Source organism: Cinclus cinclus, chromosome 5 (genome assembly GCF_963662255.1).
Source record: "Cinclus cinclus chromosome 5, bCinCin1.1, whole genome shotgun sequence".
Lineage (NCBI taxonomy): Eukaryota > Metazoa > Chordata > Aves > Passeriformes > Cinclidae > Cinclus > Cinclus cinclus.
This window is the reverse complement of record NC_085050.1, coordinates 7,967,917-7,986,690: the sequence shown is the minus strand read 5'-3', so window position 1 is coordinate 7,986,690 and position 18,774 is coordinate 7,967,917. Positions and strand designations below refer to the sequence as shown.

At 39.8% G+C, this 18,774-nt stretch overlaps 2 protein-coding genes across 2 annotated transcripts in view; one reads left to right on the top strand and one right to left on the bottom strand.

The window, feature by feature from the left end:
- Positions 1–2,669, bottom strand: part of NSD2 (nuclear receptor binding SET domain protein 2) — a 98,979-nt gene extending 96,310 nt beyond the window's left edge. The window contains exons 1-2 of the mRNA XM_062492627.1: positions 2,644–2,669; positions 1,661–1,794 (exon numbers count right to left, since the gene is read on the bottom strand). The gene's annotated coding sequence lies outside the window, so the exon portion shown is untranslated. The remainder of the gene's footprint in view (positions 1–1,660; positions 1,795–2,643) is intronic.
- Positions 2,670–2,793: 124 nt separating this feature from the next.
- LETM1 (leucine zipper and EF-hand containing transmembrane protein 1) overlaps positions 2,794–18,774 on the top strand; it is a 28,409-nt gene continuing 12,428 nt past the window's right edge. Inside the window, exons 1-5 of the mRNA XM_062492626.1 lie at positions 2,794–2,872; positions 6,734–6,791; positions 9,914–10,370; positions 14,961–15,104; positions 15,796–15,933. Of these exons, the coding sequence (XP_062348610.1) occupies positions 2,794–2,872; positions 6,734–6,791; positions 9,914–10,370; positions 14,961–15,104; positions 15,796–15,933 (876 nt within the window). The remainder of the gene's footprint in view (positions 2,873–6,733; positions 6,792–9,913; positions 10,371–14,960; positions 15,105–15,795; positions 15,934–18,774) is intronic.

Below are 18,774 nucleotides of genomic sequence, written 5' to 3'. Positions count from 1 at the left end.
TAATGATTCTTAGATACTTATTACATCCACCTAGAAACAAGGCTTTGTATTTCTTCTTTTTAGTCTCTCTCACGCTATTCCTGCTCAAACACAGATTTTTCAGCAAGATGGCTGACAGCTTTTCCAGACAACACGGTTGCTTTAAGAACCAGGTCTAAAATGGCTGTGAGGCAGTTGATTTGGTTTGTTTGTTTCTTTGTTGTAGTTTTGTTTTGTTTGTTTTTTGTTCATTTTTTGTTTTGCCTTTTTTTTTCTTTTTTACAAACCCCCCAAACCCTAGTAACTATATGGCATTGTGCTTTATTCTGGCCATAAGTATTTTCTCTGTGAGCTCATGGACTGTTGCTCTGGCTAGAGTAGAAGATGTTTTTCTTTAAAACAAAAACTGACTCCTAAGGAAGGCCCATGTGCCACCTACAGTCACTCGGCCTTTTCATGTGGAAGCAATTTGTACAAATACTTGAAAATTTTTAATTCTTAGTATTTTCTTAATCGTTACTTCACAATGCTTGGTAAATTAATACAATCAATTAGTATTTTTAAACTGTATCTATCTGGGAAATTTTCACAGAGTGTATTATCAATCCTTTTCATATATAGTAGCAAACCCCGTAACTTCCAGGTGTAAACAAATCTGAAACAAAAGACTGTACAAAAACATAACGAATTCAGCTCTGAAAAGGCCCATGCATCTACATTGTCTGCCACCCTGAATACTAATGAATTTAATGAAACTATTGAAAGGCTGGTTACTTGTCTGCATAAATGTATTGAGACCTCTGTAATCATCTGTTTGCTGTCTGAAATCTCTTGTCAATAGTTTAATGACTTCAGAGCATATTATTCTTCTTGTATAGGCTTCATATAATGTTTCTACATAATTAAGCAGCTTTGTTAGAGGAACTGCCATTAGTTGCCCCATTTCATTTGGTTTTGTTATCAGCCAACCAGAAAGAAAAAATGAATAACAAGAGAAAGATACAAACGCAGTCTAGTGAGAGATGCGTAGATTAGGAAGATGCTGTTTGTTTGGGTCTTTTTTCAAGACTGCCATTAACATAAAGCACTATTGTCAAGTTGCACATTTTAAATAATTTTAACCATTTAAATGCAGTATATATTTAAATACTTATAAAGCAAACACAGCTGGCTAAAAATCTTGCAGTATATTTGGGAGCCCAACATTTTAAAGGTAGCTCTAACAAGTACATAAATAGTAATACCCATTAATTTGTTAATGATCACTAAACATAACACTAGCATTTCTATAGCTAAAGTGAGAAAAGTGTCATACATTTTTTAATATTCAGACAATTGCATAACCCATCTTCAACAATACTTTTTAATTAAAAATATAAATAATATAAATTTCATCTACTTTTTTTTCATACTTCGGACAAACCCTGAGCATTTTCTTTAAATACATAAAAGAACTCCATAAAATTACCAACTAATTTCCTGCATTTGCCTAGTCCTAAGCATGAGCAGATAAACTGCAAACTCACTTGCTTTTTATTGCTATGAGACGCTGTTTTCAGTCACGTTTTGGGTCAAACCCGAAGGCTTCTGCTACCCCTTGTGTATAAGGTTAAGTAACATGTATTTTCTTTGGGGTTGTGGCAGGTGTGGAGGTGACCAAGTGCCTGGTGTTGTGAGTTACCTGTGAAGCAGGAGAGGTCTGATCCCACAGCTCCCTTGTCCCCCTGGAGCCCTGTCCTTGGGGCAGCCATCTTGTTGGCAGGGCTGGCAGCCATCTTGTCCACAGACAGTCCCAGCAGCTTTCCCCCATTTTTTCTGGAACAAGGAAGGCATTAACACCCAAACCTCATGTATACAGCTTGTAAAATGTCGCTGTTCTTGGATTAAATTATAAGTTCTGCAGTGTGATTCTTGTTGTTCACTGCATCTGCCAATACAGTTAAAAATAAAGAGAATGAAAGGACCACATAATACTGCTTTAACTGAGTACTGAAATATTTGATAAGAGATCCTACTGCTGGTCAGGACTCGACTAGTATCTGAAGAATAACACGCTACTTGTAGTCCAACTGTGAACCAGCACTAGTGCGGCACATCTGCCAGCTGATTGATTTATGAATTATTTCCTATCAAAACCATCACAGCTCCACCAGAAAGCCATTTTTTTTTCTGTCACGTCCCGAGATCCACAAGGAACACACGCACGTGCAGCGGAACTGCTGCCGCCAACCTTGGGCCGCAGGCGTGCGGGAACACGGCCGCACACACCGCGGGATCGCACGGTCGTCACGGCTGGAAGGGATCTCGGGGCATCACCCCATCCAACCCGACCTCTGCCAAGGAGGAAAGCGCCTCGGGCTGCTGGAGCGCTGTACTTTGCGCTGGGGTTACGCGCGGTCACGGCGCTCTGGGCGGCTCCCCGAGTCAGCGGCACCCGCCCTTCACAGCGGGCGCGGCCTATGGCCTTCCCGCCGCGGGGGCACAGCTCGTGGGCTGCGAGCGAGCCACGCTCGGCCAAAGAAGCCCCGACACCGGGACAGCCCCCCGGTGCCCACCGCAGGTCCCGCCGCTCCCCCCGGGCGGCTGTGGGGAAGAGCCGCAGCCGCGCCCGCCCCTCGCTGACGCCATCCCCGCCGCCGCCGCCGCCGCCACCGCCGTTCTCACCGTGCGCTCCCGGACTACGGCTCCCGGCGTGCCCGGCGCCGCGGGGCGGTGCCGGGTGAAGGCGGCTGCTGGGCGTGCGGAGATCACCGCGGCCCGGGCGGTGGGACAGGAGCGGGGCCGGAGCCGCCCGCCCGCCCACCGAGCGCCACCATGGCGTCCATGCTGCTGCAGAGCTGCGGGCGGCGCGCCTGCCGCCTGCCCCGAGCGCTGCGCCGCCCGCCACAGCCCGGTGAGGCTCCCGGGGGCCGCCCGCCCGCTCCGGCCCGCCGGGCCTGGCCGGGAGGGTACGGGGTGGGAGAGCGGCCGGAGGCGTCTGGGGGCTCCGGGCGTGGGCGGAGAGGCCGCTGCGGGAGGGAAGGGCCGCGGCCGAGTCCCCGAAGCTCTGTCCGCCGGGGCTGGCCTTGCTCCCGGCCCGGCCCACGCTCGGCGGCTGCTGCGGCCTCTTCGCATGTGCTTCCGCGGCAGCGTGGTTGGAGGGGATGGTTTACCCTAGGGGCAGTGGGACACGCGTGTCCTAAATGCCGGCTGGTTGGGGAATGAAAAACACGTGCTTTTTGTTAAAGTGTAGGAACGCGTTGCTGCGACTCGGTCCTGCCTGCCTTGCTCTCGGTGTGGCTTGGGTGTCAAGTGGGGTTGTCACTAGTCATGTGCTTCTTCTCTTTAAGAAACCACAAGCGGGTGTTTTCTTACTCTGTGTTAGTGATGAAACATGAATTTGCCTTTCTCCAAGTAGCTTTGAAAGCTTAAGAAAATAATAAGGAAGTGCATCGTGTGATACTGATTAATAATTAAGATAATTTGGCAGTTTAAATATCTCTGGTTGGTAAAGCATAGTGGCATGAAACAGCTGATAACTTGTGACATATGCGAGGCCTGTGGCTGCTCTTTATGTCCTGAGCTGGAATGGCAGGGGATGAGCGAGGCATTGCCTGCCACCGACACAGAGCCCTGACTTGTCATGGAAGTGCTGTCACTGAGACCAGGGCAGCTGCACGCTCGCATCCAGGAAGATCTGATGAGCTGTAGGGATGCTTGTTCATTGCAAAGAACAGCTGTCCTCTTGGTTACCAGTAGTCACTCAAGTGTGGTATCTTCCTCTATGTCATGAGTTCTAAAGTAATTTGTTTAGGCTAAGCCTGGGCGGGTGTCTGGAACAAAAACCCGGGGTATCCTAACCATCCAGTTTATTTAAAATGGGGAAAAAGCACATCCATGTACCTTCAAATTAGATGGGAGCTTTGAGTATTCTTATGGCATAGCATAAAAAGTAGTGCTAATGATCGCTGCAATTTTGGTTATTACAAATTGTAGACAACCTAAGCTGAAATGCTGTGATAGAATCAAATTATTAGTGTGCTGTGGTTATGATACAACCAATACTTTTATTTGGGGTGTTACTCTATTATTAACACATTCTTGTATGGTGTATGTCTTTTTCTGTAGTGTTTTGCTTTACTTAGCTCATCTTCTTTGCTGTAGGTGTAAGTAGTCTAAGATTAAGTTAAAGCTAAGTGCTTCTAAGAATCCTAAATGTTATTCCTGTGAAGATCAGACTGTTAAGTACTGCAAGCTTACACTTCTCTAGGGACTTACTTCATGATAGCATTTTATTTTTAAAAATTTTGAACATAGGAACAGTATGGCTATTCTACATTAAAAACTTTGGGTTTGATGATTCACTGAATTCAAGTATAAAGTTTCCCGTGACTACATGGAAGGAATTCTATGAGGAATATGTCAACATACAGTTTCTTTGGCACTACTGCCCTTCTTTCTTACTAAGTCAATCCAGGTTTCTTAAATGAGCAGTGTTGAGTATGGTTAAGCAACATTCACGTTGTTCAGATACTTTTGGATGGCTGTATTATCCTAGAAGCAAGGATTATGGACCTTGCCCCTTTCTGAAGGAAGTATATCTTTTATTTCAGGGCTGGTTTACTCCTAGGTATGTGGTTATAAGGGACTCTGCAAAACCTATAGAGCTCTTGTCAGAACTGGTGAAGTTGTAATTAACATTTTCTGTGGGCCTATTCACACTCTGAACATGCTGTGCAACAATAAGCTTAATCAGCACAGTTTTCTATGGTAACCTTGGAATTTTGTTCTTTGACCCATTCCTTAACATTTAATGAGCCTGGTTGGAAAGAAGGTAAGTGAAGTGAAAGTGTCTTGCTGCTATGGAGTTTTATCTAAGAAACTCCAAGCCAGTTTTGAGCTCCAGATCATCCCTCTTAGTTCTAGGGGCACCTATGCATAGCAGGCAGTGGCCTCCCCTGGTAGGACTCTTGCTTGAGGCACATAAGTGGGCTTCCTGGCACTCTGGAAGATAGATTACTGTGCTGTGACTTATCCCTCCAGACACTGAGGGATATATCCCCTCAGTGGGATATCTCAGTGGGAGTCTGGGATGTCCCTCCAGACTCTGCTTTGCTCAGCTGCTCCTTGAGGTCAGGGATGGATGTCCTTCTGGGTTGGCCTCTTGGGTTAGGTAATCTAGCTCCTGTTCTTTCTGTAAATACTGGAGATAATCACAATGCCTTCACAGATTCTCAGGGCTTGCTTTTTGAGCCAGGAGACAGCTTTTCCCAGGCTCTATTTGCAGTGGCAGTGAGTGAGAGTTTGATACGACTTGACATGGGTAAATCCTTTGACTTGATAATGCCGCAGCTTTTGCTGTAATTACTTCAGAACCCACTTAGCATGGGGACATCCTTTGATTATCAAGATTTTCCTCAGATAAGTTATCTTCTGTTCCTTCCAATTGTCCCACCTGATTTTGGCAGGATCTCTTTTCCCCTAATAATTAGGGTATTTTCTTGGGGAAGGCTTTTGGTCATCAGCGTTGGGTGCTGTGTTTTCTCAGATACAGGTGTCTACTTTAGGTTCTGTCATAGGCCATATCTTGGCTTTGATGGTGGGAAAGGGTACCACAGACCTCTCAAAGGACCTTTGTATTCTGCTGTCTCTTAGGATTGACCAGAAATGGTAGGTTTCAGATGGGAGAAACAAACCACAGTATGCCTTCTCTATCCAGCCTTCCAATTTTATTTTGGTTACAGTGAATTCTGATTGACTAAAAAAGAGTCAACAAGTCTTGCTTGTGGGATTTTTTTATGATCTGTCTGGAAGTCTTTGCTGGTAGTAGCTACCTATTGAGTTACTGTAGCAAGGTGTTGATATAAGATTTATTTTTTAAAAGTTGCTTTAGGAACATGAATTCCATTTTAGTGGGATCAAGGATGACTTTCAGTGATTGTAGATTGTGTGCAGCTACTAGGTAGCATTTTATGTTGATTATGTTTTTTCCATAATCAGAAGACTTTGAAACATGGCCCTTTATTGAAGCGTGTGACTTAGATGATTTAGGATTTTATTTCCAGAATGGGTGCTGTTCGGCTGTGTACCTGGATAGAGGGTGCTCATATATAGGTGTTAGCCCTTCTTTTCGATTTTATTAGCTACTATTAGGACTGATTCTGAGGTAGTGTTTCAAGTAAAATTCATGTTGAGGGATAGTGTTTTCTGGAAAACTAACTTTTTATATGCTTTGGGCCAGGCTCTCACTCCTCCCTTCAAGACAATTTGTATCCTTTGCAGAGAGATAATGGAGTAGAGCTATTTTTACCAGGTGCTAATCAAAATGGACAGCAGTGTACTGAAGTGGTGTTGTGGTTCCACCTCTCTAGCGAAGTGTCTTTAGGTTCCTGCTTGCGTTTTATTTGTTTTGCTTAAAGCAAAACAAAAAGCCATTTAAGCCTAACACTTGGCAAGGACTCCTTTTGGATCATCTGATACTATGTTGTCATAGAGCTGTTAAAAAATTACATTTGCTTTCAGTGAAGTTCCTCTGCAATATAGTTTCCTGCCTGAGGGACTTGGAAAGCTGTGTTCAGACAGAGAAGAGCAAACCAACCTCACACATTCACAGGGTTTGACTCTGTGTGTTAAGCAACATCTTTTTGTGCTTTCAGTAGTAGCCATTTCTATGTAAAGATCAATCTTCTCACTCATGTATTTGTGTGCAGCTCACACAGTGGATAAATGTCCTCTTGAATTTCAGAATTTGTGCTAATTATTGCTATTTTTCTAGGTAACTTGGGAGATCGGGCATGTCTTAGCTGTACATCCCTGAGGCTGGCAAACAAAATGTGAGTAAATATGAACATTTTTCTAAACTATCAGTTAGTATATTATCTTAGAATGTAGGTTTAAATGTAGACAAAGTGCTAAAATGTTAGCTTCAGCTTGTGTTAATGACAGATTAAGGAAGGAAGACTGATATTACTCACTTCACCTGATTGGTTGTGTGTGGGAGAAAGTGAAGTCTTCCCCTTTTTGCTTACTTCACTCTATTCACTCTTCTTTTTGCTTCACTTCTGATGTGAAAGCAGTAGAATATTTATGTTGGGTGTTTCCAGGTGTCGTAATGGGATCTGATAAGCTTCTTGCATACTTTCTCCATGGGGTTCCATAGAGTAAACGTTCAACTAGTTGAAAATCAAGAGTGTAGAGCATCTGAGTGGGATCACTGCTAAACCAAAGAAAGGAGTTTATTGTTCTTTGCAGCCTTGTGTGATGGTGTCCTCTTCTGAAAACAAATCCAACTGCTGTGTGCCCTTATGGAACTGAAGGAGTTGAATGTTAGCAGGATCCATTCTCTGTTCCTGATTTGGCTCACAAGGGATACTTGTAAATAAGAATTTCCTAACACCTTTCCCTGGAATTGTTTAAATACAGCTTATCTAGTTCATTTATAAACTAACTGCTCAGGATGCAGGGACTATTCTTTGATTTCCTGAGTTTTCATTTTAACATAAGGATGTGTCTCTAGACACAACCCTCTAATACAAAACAAACCAATTTTTATTTAGACATATTAGTTCTATATCACTTGCGGTAGAATTAATTGTGATTAATTTTTTTAAATGCATAGAACATTTTCAAATATCTTTTTAATATGCTAATATGTTTTATAGGTTTTTTTAATGTTATTTTTTTTAATGTTTAATATGTTTTCTCTTGGGAAACTGGAAAATTACGGTTTTAAACCTGTTAGGCTGGAGGACCTCTCCTATGAAGACAGATTGAGAAAGTTGGGGTTCTTCGCTGTGTAGAAGAGAAGGCTCCACAGAAGCCTTATAGCACCTTCCAGTACCTAAAGGGGTTACAAGGGAGCTGGAGAGGGACTTCTGTCAATGGAATGGAGTGATAAGGCAAGGGGGAATAGCTTTAAAATGAAAGAAAGGAGGTTTAGATTAGATATAAGGAACAAATTCTTTGCTCTGTGATAGTGAGGCCCTGGCACAGGTTGCCCAGAGAATTTGTGGATGCTCCATCCCTGTAAGTGTTCAAGACCAAGCTGGATGGGTCTCTGAGCAACCTGGAAGGTGTTGCTGCCTGTGGCAGGGTGTTGGAACTGTGTGGTCTTTAGGTCCCTTCCAACCCAACCCATTCTATTGTTCTGTGATGAAACGAGCAGCAGAATATTGGGACAGAAAATCTTATTCTATTGAGAAAGTTTGAGGTGGGGTTTTTTTGTTTGTTTTGGTTTGGGTTTTTTGTTATGTTTCCCCCCCCCCCCCCCCCAACCAAAGCTGCTTTTAAGTTAATGTTGTTGCTTAAAATAAACTAATGCTGGCACCCCACATGACCCAGATCTGAATGCAGGGGACTCTAGTGATAAGTACTGAGGACAGGTGGGATTAGAATTGTGCATCTGACATCCTTCTTATTAAAGTCTGTTCAGAGAGCCACATTTCTTGCAAAATTTTTATTCCCTGCAGACTCAGAACCAGTTCTGCTGTCAGAGCTTTCCTCCTCTCTGCATGCAAAAAAGCATCAATGTATGTAGGTGGAACTTGACTTGTAGGCCTGGAGCTCTGCTTTTGGGACATGCCTTAGAGTCAGGGGGGATTGATTTATGTAAGTGCTTTAGTCTGGTTTTAAATATGTAGTATATTTTCTTAAAGCAATTAAACTGTAATTCTTATTAGTTAATATCTGTGCAAATGTGTAGTTTTCGAGCTAGCCAAGAGACTGTTGTGTAACTGTATATGTTCCAGAAGTTGTCTGACCACTGAATGGTCAGATGCTAAAACTTCAGTTTAAACTAGAAAATAGTGTGTCTTTAAAAAGTAATAACTTAGTATTTATTTATTTATTTATTTATTTATTTATTTATTACAAAGCTCTATTTGAATAACATGGGGTAGATGGGACCATTAAAGTAAATTATAACTCATTTGAGCATGTAATAATTAAATTTAAAAGGTGTTTCTGTCTGAAAATTGAGTGAGTGAGGCTAACACTTTTAAGTGTATGATAAACCTTTTTTTCCTTAAAATGTTACTAAGACCTGTATTTCTGTTCATTGACTGAAGACAAAAACACATTCTGATTTTGTTTTGGTAGTGCAAGGGCTCCATGAAGAAAACACCCCAGTCATTTCTGTCCTGTTGATGTCTCAATGCTGGTCTTTCAGTTTGAGGGACACTAATGGAACTCATTTATGTGAAATACTTTATGTACTATTTTAGTTTTGCTCCATCTTTTAGTAAAAGTGGGTACTATCCTACTTGCATATAATGAGTGGTTCTTCTGCGTATATGAGTGTTAGTGGTGTTTGAGCAGTGCTTCCCTGGTAACTTCAGTCTACATTTAATTAAAGAAAAGAACAAAGTTCTGAACAAGGTAGGAGAGTGTTGGTTCTCTCTGTCCCAGCTCAGTGGTGGAAGTTTTTACAAAAGGTTCTGCTGAATTAGGAAAACTGGGTGCATGGAGATAGTAAGAGAGGAACTCTAATGAAATCAGATTCCTGTGGTAGTTAATTCTCTGACTCAGCATCTATCCCAAGTGTAGAACTTCTATATATATTTTTTTGTCTCAAGTGTTTTTCACAAACAGAAGTAATGGAAGGGACTTTATGTTACTTATGAATTTACATATTAGTTTTCAAATGTAGCTTTCTAAATGGAAAGCACATGTGCCTGTTCTTTATTTAATTGGACTAAAATGAACTACCTTTTCAATGTCATACAATGGAAAATTCCCTGCAAGTTTATTTTTTTTGTCATGAAGTAAAGCCAAGTGTTCTTTTCACGTATAGACATTGGTTTTAAGAGTCAAAAATTACTTTTTCCCTTGAATATGCAGTAGATATTTCTCAAATTTCATGTTTTATAAATACATAAATATATATATTTGTGCAAATATAGAGAGAGAAATAGCTGATGATCTGTTGCTAATTCTTGAATGTTTTTTCCTTTTGAAGGACTGTACACTTTAAATATTGCACTAGTGTCCCTCCTGTTTACGCGTACTCCAAAAAAACTCACTATTGTTGTTGGACTAAAGGATCTGAACAAATACACTTCACTCTTAGGAGCTCTTCTGGCTCATGGACACCACCAGCAACCGTGGGTGTTTTAGGTCCCCAGTACCTTCCAGTTAGGTGGTGGCATTCTTCACGTCCCCTTCAAGATGACTCCATAGTTGAAAAGTCACTGAAGTCCTTAAAGGACAAAAACAAGAAGCTGGAAGAAGGAGGTCCTGTATATAGTCCAACAGAAGTGGAAGTTGTAAAAAAATCTATTGGGCAGAGGATTGTGGATGAACTGAAGCACTATTACCACGGGTTTCGATTGCTGTGGATTGACACAAAAATAGCGGCGAGGATGCTCTGGAGAATCCTGCATGGAAACACTTTGTCTCGTCGGGAACGGAGACAGGTACTGAGTAAAGACCAGCTTCCTTTGGGTGTCCTCAGGGATTGCTCTTTTTTATCAGAACTGACCTGGTTCTTGCTGTTGTCTTCTGTTCCTAGAATTAAAATTCCTCTGTGTGTTTCTTTCCTTCTCACTATGTGGACACTAAAATTTTCGGGTATTATCCCAAAACTTTTTTCCTGTGTTCCCCATTATTGAAGATAAATTTGTTATTTTCTTGTTGGAACAGCAGAAGATTCTTCAATTTGTCACATGGGCAGCAATTTTGTAATAGTTTGTTCTCAAGTTCCCAGCCATGTGCCATATGCAGTCATTTTCTCTGCTTTTACTCCAGCTGGAAAAATAGTGGGAAAATACTGTTAGTAGAGGTTGCATCTGTGCCTATTCTGCTTGTGTTTGTTGCTTCATGAGCTTTTTTCGAACAGGTCGAAAGCTTCAAGCTGAAATGCATGATTGATAATGTACTGTAATCTCAGTTATAAATATATCTGAAATAATTTTAGCCCAGATATATTTCCTTTATTTTTGGCATGTTGCTTACATTTATGAAACTGTAGAAATGCAACTGATAGTTTTAAAGAAAAGGGAGATGGAATCTGGAATGCAAAATATGAGTGGTTTCAAATTTGGGTAATATATATGTATTTCAATAGTAATTTCAGGTTTTGGATGAAATAGGCATATTTAAATAGAATGGAATGTTATATGGATATTCAGAAACATTAGATGTGAGTTCATATATGAGAAGACTGCAAAGTATTCAGCTGGTATAGTTAATTTTATTTTTTTGTAAAAAATGCATTGATATTCAACTTCAGTTCATTGGCAAAATATCAAACATGCTGATTTTACAGCTCATTTTACTGTTTTTAAGGACAAGCCTTTTAAGCATTTTATAGAGATTAAAAATTGAAGTCTATCTTCCTGCCTTTAGAAAAAAGGCGTTTCAGTTGTTGCTGGAAAGGTGTTCTAGAAGAAAAACTGGAGAGCAGAAGGTGTGTGTGCTCTGGGGCAGGAGTGCACAGTGCTACCTCTGGACAGTGTGACTCTCTGCAGTTTGTAGACCTGTGCACACAACGTGCTGGGTTCGCATCTCTGCCTGCAAAACATCCAGTAAATGATCAAAAATATGAATATCTGCTCATTTTTTTTAGTATTTCCTGATAAATGTTGGTCACATTTTAAGTATTTGATGTGTAATTAACCCATCGCATCTTAAATGCAGTATGAAAAAGTTTTTCCTAAATTCACAAGGTTAGACAAGTAGCAAAAATTGTTACAGGCACCTGTAGCAGTTTCTGCCTATGGCTGGGTGTGGTTTCCTCTGGGACTGTGCTGCTTGATGGTCTCAGCATCTTCATGCTCCTTTAGTTTTGCCATTTTCCTTGGCTGGTATGGGAGAATGCTTGGCAGCTGGTCCAGCTGAGACGTTGCTCAGCAATAAATAAAACAGTCTGTGCTGACGTGAGAGGGGATTATGTAGTACCAGAAAGAGTAACTGAGGATAGGGGAAGGTGAGGACTGCAGGACTTCCTGAAGTAGTAGTTCTGGGTTGTGCTGGCTTAATGAGAGCTTTGGGGAACTTGGAAGGCCAAGCGAGACAAATTAATTCAGGGTTTAAAACAGAATTGGAAATTCTCCGGGGGGAAGATTGGAACCATTGATTTTCCTGTCTCTTTCATGTTTACTGAGACATACTTCTGAGAAATTTTATAAACAGCAGCAATATTCCATCAATAGATGGATTTATTCATTTGATTACCTTTTTATTTCGTTATCTAGAGATGATAGAGCTGTCTTCCTCATGTTTAAGTAGTGATCTGGCATTTGGCCTTCCTGTTTTGTTTTTTTTTTTTGTGCAAGTGTTCGCTTTTGGTATTAATTCTCTTTTTAAATGAAATGGACATTTATTTGTTTGCAGATAAAAATTGTTGTTTACATTGGGGTAGCCTGTCTCTTATCTAGTGATGTATGTATGTGTTTATATGCATGTAAATCCAGTGTAGGAGATATAGAGAAAATAGTTTTAATAACTACAGTAATGTTGGTTTCTCAATCTAGGTTTTGTGTTTTCTGTATTTGGAGAAAGAGAACATCCTGTCTCTGGAGTTTGAGGGCATGGTAGACTCAGAACCTGGGGTCACTGAAAATCAAACCAGCCTGCAGCTGATAAAAACACTTTTGGGGTTTTTTAAACCTTATTTCAAGTTTGTTTCAACACAACTCATTTTTTTTAGCAGTTCAAACTTAAATTATAGTGTACTGACTGATTTAAAGAAGTCTTAACGTTTTGGTGCTGGATTATCTCCTGAACTTCAAAAACCATAAAATACAAATTGAAGTATATACTGCTTTAAAAGTATTAAGCTGCCCATGAGCTGACAGTCCTACAGAAGTCTTACCTTCTTGCAGACTGACAAATGAGTTATTTCTGCCTGCCCTTTCCTTCCTCTTTGGAGGCAATAATGGAAAGATATCCAAGTAATCTAACGACATGAACAAGCAATTGCAGCATGGCTAATGCAGAGATAGCTATTGCTTTTGTAAACTAAAAGTCAGTTCCAGAATTCTGCTTGAACAATTGCTCCCAGGGTTTGGATTCAGCAGGGTCACATATCTACACTTAGAAGGCAGGAAAAAGTAAACCATGATACTGACTTTTAAAAAAAACTAAGTGCTCTGGTGCTGGCTCCTACAGCAGGGTGGTTCAGAATATGGCAGTGGAGTGGCAAACACAACACATGGAGTTTGTGGCAAATCTGCCAGCTTTACAAACTTCCCTGCAGAGGAGGGAAGAGTGGAATACATGAGCTGTAGCAGCAGATACAGAGTAGTCACAAGGTTCTCGTGCTGTGCTGCCAAATACTGTGTGTGTAATCCTACACCATTGTATTAGGTTCCTGCATAAAGCTGTTTTCCTTGAGTCAGCCGAGGGTGCAGTTCCATGATTTGTGAAAGCTGATCCAGGACAGTGCTGCTGTGAAAAGCTTGGTGCTTAGATCAAGTTTTCCCACCTCACCCCCACTTGGTTTGTACTGATCCTTTTTCCCTTCCTTGTCTGTGTATGTATTTACAGTCGGTTTTAGCTGGTTCAGTGGTGTGACTTCATGGCTCTTTATACCTTGTCTCAGGTTAGCATTAGGTTGGCTTAATCTGGTGGTAGAACTGCTTCTTTCTTGGATATGGAGAAATACTTGCACGCACTATCTGAGACTAGAGACTGGGGAAAAGTAGGAACTCTGTACTCTGTAGAAGTTTTTTGTTTGTTTATTTTTTTTGTTGTTGTTGTTGTTTTGGTTTGTTTTTGTTTTTTCAGGGAAAATTCAGTTTTTCTTCTGAGTTTTAAAGTTTTCTTCCATTTTTTTTTTTTTTAAGCACCATGGTAGTCATTTGCCTTCTATTGTTGGAATGAATGGAAAAATCCTTGAGCCTGTAAACAATGGACCAAAGCATCCCTTCTGGGAAACCAAATTTTTTTATATGCAAAGAAAAAATGCCAAACTTTGAATCTGTAGAGCATGTGCATTCCACATAGAGTAGTGCTTAAGATTTTGACTAGTTGTATGGTAAGAAAATTCTGAATAAAGTTTCACAGGTTTTGTATTCTGGCAAATCAGTCCTGAGGACATGGGATCTGTGCTGGTAGTTGCTGCTGTTCCCCTTGATTTCCATGAACTGTGGGAAGAGGATGAAGTGGGGAGCATGGGTTTGCTTTTGTAATAGCATTTATGTTGGCAGTTTTTGCCACTCAGAGCTGTGTTTATCAAATCTTAACTTAATGTGGGATGACAGTGCTGTGGCAGTAGAATACTAGAGTGTACCTCTGATTTAGGAACTGATGGGATTCCCAACAACCAGTTCTTTCTTTTGTAAAGTGAGGTAGAGTCAAGCAAGTTCATCACTCTCCAGTATAAACTGAGTTATTAAGCTTTCAGCAATTACTGAAAGATTTGATAATAGACTGTACAGCCTAATATATATGTTTGTGAAATCACAAGGACAGTATTTATTTCATGCAGTTCAAGATTCAGTAATGAACGCTGCCTGCTTCAGAGGATTATTGCTCTGGAAAAGCAGTGGTTTTAAAAAAAAATCTTCCAAGCTGGCCTCATTACCCTGGATTTAAATGTACATTACAATTGTTATAAGGCAGAGGGGGAGGGATCTTTCATTTTATTCTTGATTACTTAGTCCGTAGTAGCTCATGCATGTAAGAAGTGGTAGAGCACAAATAAAGATGCATAAAAGAACTTAAGCAGCTTTAATGACAACAAATGACCACCTCCTGTTTTCAGGTGCTTTTAAGAGGTTTAAATGAGATACTTGTTCAATAATCCTATTGAGACACAGTGAGGCTTTTGAAATACTTTCTATAGTGTTGAAAACTGGTGAAACTCCAGCACTCTCTAGTATATAGAAACTTGGAAAAAACCACTAAAAACTGACTTTGTCACATCCTTTTATTGTGTTATTTTAAAAATTCTTCATAGCAAATATATATGTGTGAACCTAAGCGATAATAAGATGATCAAAACTTATTTTTAAGAGAAGTATTTAAATATTAGCTTATCAATAATTTTTTTTCCCTTCCAGTTTCTTCGAATATGTGCTGATCTTTTTCGCCTGGTCCCTTTCCTGGTTTTTCTTGTTGTCCCATTTATGGAATTTTTGCTTCCAGTAGCTCTTAAGTTGTTCCCTAATATGCTTCCCTCTACATTTGAGACAAAGTCTAAAAAGGTAAGCAGGTCTGAATTTATAGTCCAGTGATATTTTTTAAAAATTAGAAATTTCTTGGTAAAGACATAAGAAAAAGTCTAAAACCATTGGATTTTTTTCAGTATTGTGGTAATGCTTTTGTCTTCCTTATCTTATTTTGAAGATCTTCCTTTTAACATATAAGAATGAACCAGTGCCATCCTGGTTTTTATATGTGCAGGTACCAAGCTATCAGGGTTGAAAGCCTCTCTTGTCTTTTCTGCTATCCTCACTTCCATTTTCTATGACTCCTAAACAGGAGAAATAAAACTGTTTTATTTTTCTGGTTGTATTAAAGGAGACATTGCAACATTTGTAGTCTTAAACCTTGATACAAGGTTTTTCATATCTATACTTAATATTTAAAATAGCTTCTTACACTTTTTTCTTTTAACTTTATTTCTTCTACTTAGGTTTTCTCAGAATTGTTAGAGATTTTTAAAAATCCACCAAAAGAGCCTCACAAGTTTTCACTTTCAGAGCACATAGTGAGCTCTTCAGCTTGTTCAGTGTGATTTGGAGATCTTTGGGAAGAGTGAATGCCCCTTTGGAATATGTGTATTATAGCAGAAGTCCAGAATTACTCCACATAACTTGTTTGGGGGCAGAAGTGATATTTAGTTAATGTATTTCTGGTAGGAACTTTTAAAAGCAAATATTTTTTTTTTAACAGGAGGAAAGATTGAAGAAAGAATTGAGAGTAAAGCTTGAATTGGCTAAATTCCTTCAAGACACCATTGAGGAGATGGCCTTAAAAAATAAAGCAGCCAAGGGAAATGTTACAAAAGATTTTTCAACATTCTTTCAAAAGGTGAAAAATTCGGAAAATGTATTTTCTCTTCCTACAAAAAAACTTTGGGTTTTTTTTGTTCTGTGGTAATTGTTGCATACCTTTATTTTGTTGGACTTTAAGAAACAAGATGTAGTAGTTTTTTTAGGATAAATTTCTTTTTTGTCAGTGTGATGAAGTTTTCCTGTTACTACCTTTGGTTTTCTAGCTGGTGCTTTTAGTCTCTAATTCTAGAAGCACCATATTTCTGCTCATTTGCTTCTTGTTCACTTATTTGTTAATAAGTTAACTCTAACATGAAACATGATGTGCTCAGTGGTTATTCATGTATGTTTTGACCTCTTCTTTTTTAACATGAGGTATGAAAACTGGGAGAGGACTTCTTTCCTAATTAACTGATTGAAACTTAATGGGGGGAAAAGTGAATTTTTTGGGTCAGATTTAATTCTGCTTGTAAAAACAGTTAAGTGCAGAGTTGCTACATTGACAAGAACGTGGTGTAATCTGAGGTTTAGCTAGAATGTGGTTGCTGTGCTTGGTGCAAAATTTTTCTATTTATGTTCAGTTGCTGACAAAGAGACTTTAGTATCATACATCTGCCTCCTACATTAATGGCCTTTAGATTTCACAACATTTCCTTTCACCAAACTGTAGGTGAGAGTAAGATACTCCCTGGGGAAATGAAAAATGCCTTCTTAAGTCTTCTCAGGACAGTATTTATCTCTGATTTCTTGTAATTGTGGGGCTATTGAATTAGAGGTGGAACCAACAACATCACCAGGTGCTATGTTGAAAGAAAGGCAGTGGTCCCCTTGTTTGGAGAGAGTATGTATTTGCACAGAAATAGGCACCTAAGCCCAGGGGTTTCAGACGTGAACTTTATAAGCTCTGTCGTATAGCTTAAGATTTTCCTGCATGTCAGTGGTAAGAATGAAGTGTGGGGTGATAAGATGATGTTGATAGTGCCACATAGATCACCTCACATAATCATAGTGGCAAATTTTGCCAGTCAGTAGCTTCTTGCAAAATCTGTGTACTTTGAAGCCTCTATTCAGTCATCTGTTTCTGTTCTTTTTGCATCTGCAGAACATTGGAAGTGGTTAGTTATAGCAGTTAGTGGCTGAGGCACTGCCCCTGCAGGCTCTGGGAACGTGCCACTGTCATGCTTCATGTTCAGAACATTTCATTTTCTTCTGGAAGAACTGCTACTGAGAATTTACATTTGGCCGTTAATTTCCATGGAAATAAATGATGGTTCACTCTGCATTTGCTGGAGGAAGTCCCAAGATCCTCTGATGACTAAAAAAGAAGTTTCAAGCCCTGCATTTCATGTGTGTGGGTGTGCTTTTTGCAGCTTTATATTTCTCATTTGTGCCACAGAGACAAACTTCATTGATCTCATTTTGCTGTACCAGATAATAAATGTCAGAGCGAGAAGAAGCTTAAATGTTTCCCACCTTTTTGCTGTTCTTTTACAGCAGCTTCTCTGGTGAAGTATTTGATGCTGCAAGAACCATTGATTGCAGGCTTAACATGTCTGTTGCATAATTCCAGAATTTGTCTCTGTTGCTTTGTAGCTAGTGATGTAGAAAGCTTCAGTTTGTACTTTCAGGAAACACATGCTTGGCTCTATCAAAATTCATCTTTAAACAAGGGAGAAAATACTTCCTGTGTTTTTGAAGTGCCATTTTTGGCACCTGTGTTGAAGGCACTGGTGAAGTAGAGCAACAAGGCCTTTGACCTTTCTTTCTTCAACATGGTTTCTTTGCTACAAAAGTATCCTGGAGGTTAATGGGCTCAAGGCCATATTTTCTCCTGATTTGTACCCTTTCCTGCACTCCGTAGCTGGTCACTAAAATATTTGACTTTGCAGGTAAAACAGGTAGGCTTGATAAATCAGGCAGTACAGGTAATGTTAGGTTTTCAAACTGTACTTGATGTCACCTAGTTTTATGTTTTCTTTGCAGGATTTAAAAAAAAGTAGAGGTATTGGGAAAGGGGTTTTTTATATCTGTGATTAGACTGAAGATGTTAAGTGACTGGGAGTACTTAATTGTGAGTTCTGTAGATCTTTGATGCCGCAATGTCATTAATAAGCTTTTGGTGGCATATTTAAAATAGAAAAATCAACATCTATACAGGTGATAATCCTTTACTGTGACCTGATGAGACTAGGGAATTTTTCTCCTACTTCTTTGAACTGTTATTTCAGCTTCCAGTAATTGGATTTAATGACTGGAAACACATCACTGAAAAGCTTACGTTTGCATTTGTTCAAGCAGTTACATAGAACATACCATCACAAAGGATGCAGAGTCCTTTCCCAAACAGTGCTTTATTCTTTGGAATAACTTCAAGTATAAAAATATAAATGGACCAAGGTGCAGGTGCTGCAGAACATACAGGAATTGAAAGCAAAAAATACTGTAACAAATGTGGTCAGGGAGTGAAGTAGGTAGTTAAGTGTCCTAATCTGTGTTTCATGGGGACACCAGTGTTGCAAAATTTTTGCCACTGGGTGAATTTCTTCTTTATCTTCCCATCTTACGTGTTTCTGTGTTTAATAAGTATGGTACCAGAACAAATAACTTCCAGTATGACTCCTGTAGCAACTATTTATTAACTCAAAGGTATAGATATGTATGTATATATATGTATGTATGTGTATATATGTGTATATTTCATGAGGTATGTCATAGCAGTACAGTTCAGCTCGACCTGCTCCTTAGTGTACAGGTACATCTAACTTCTGTTTTTTTAGTTTTATCTTAAGTACATTATGCAGTGTTGTTGGGAACTGTCAACACCATCCGTTCTTCCGCTTGAGTAAGTTGTTTGTATTTTTATAAAACTTCTTTCATT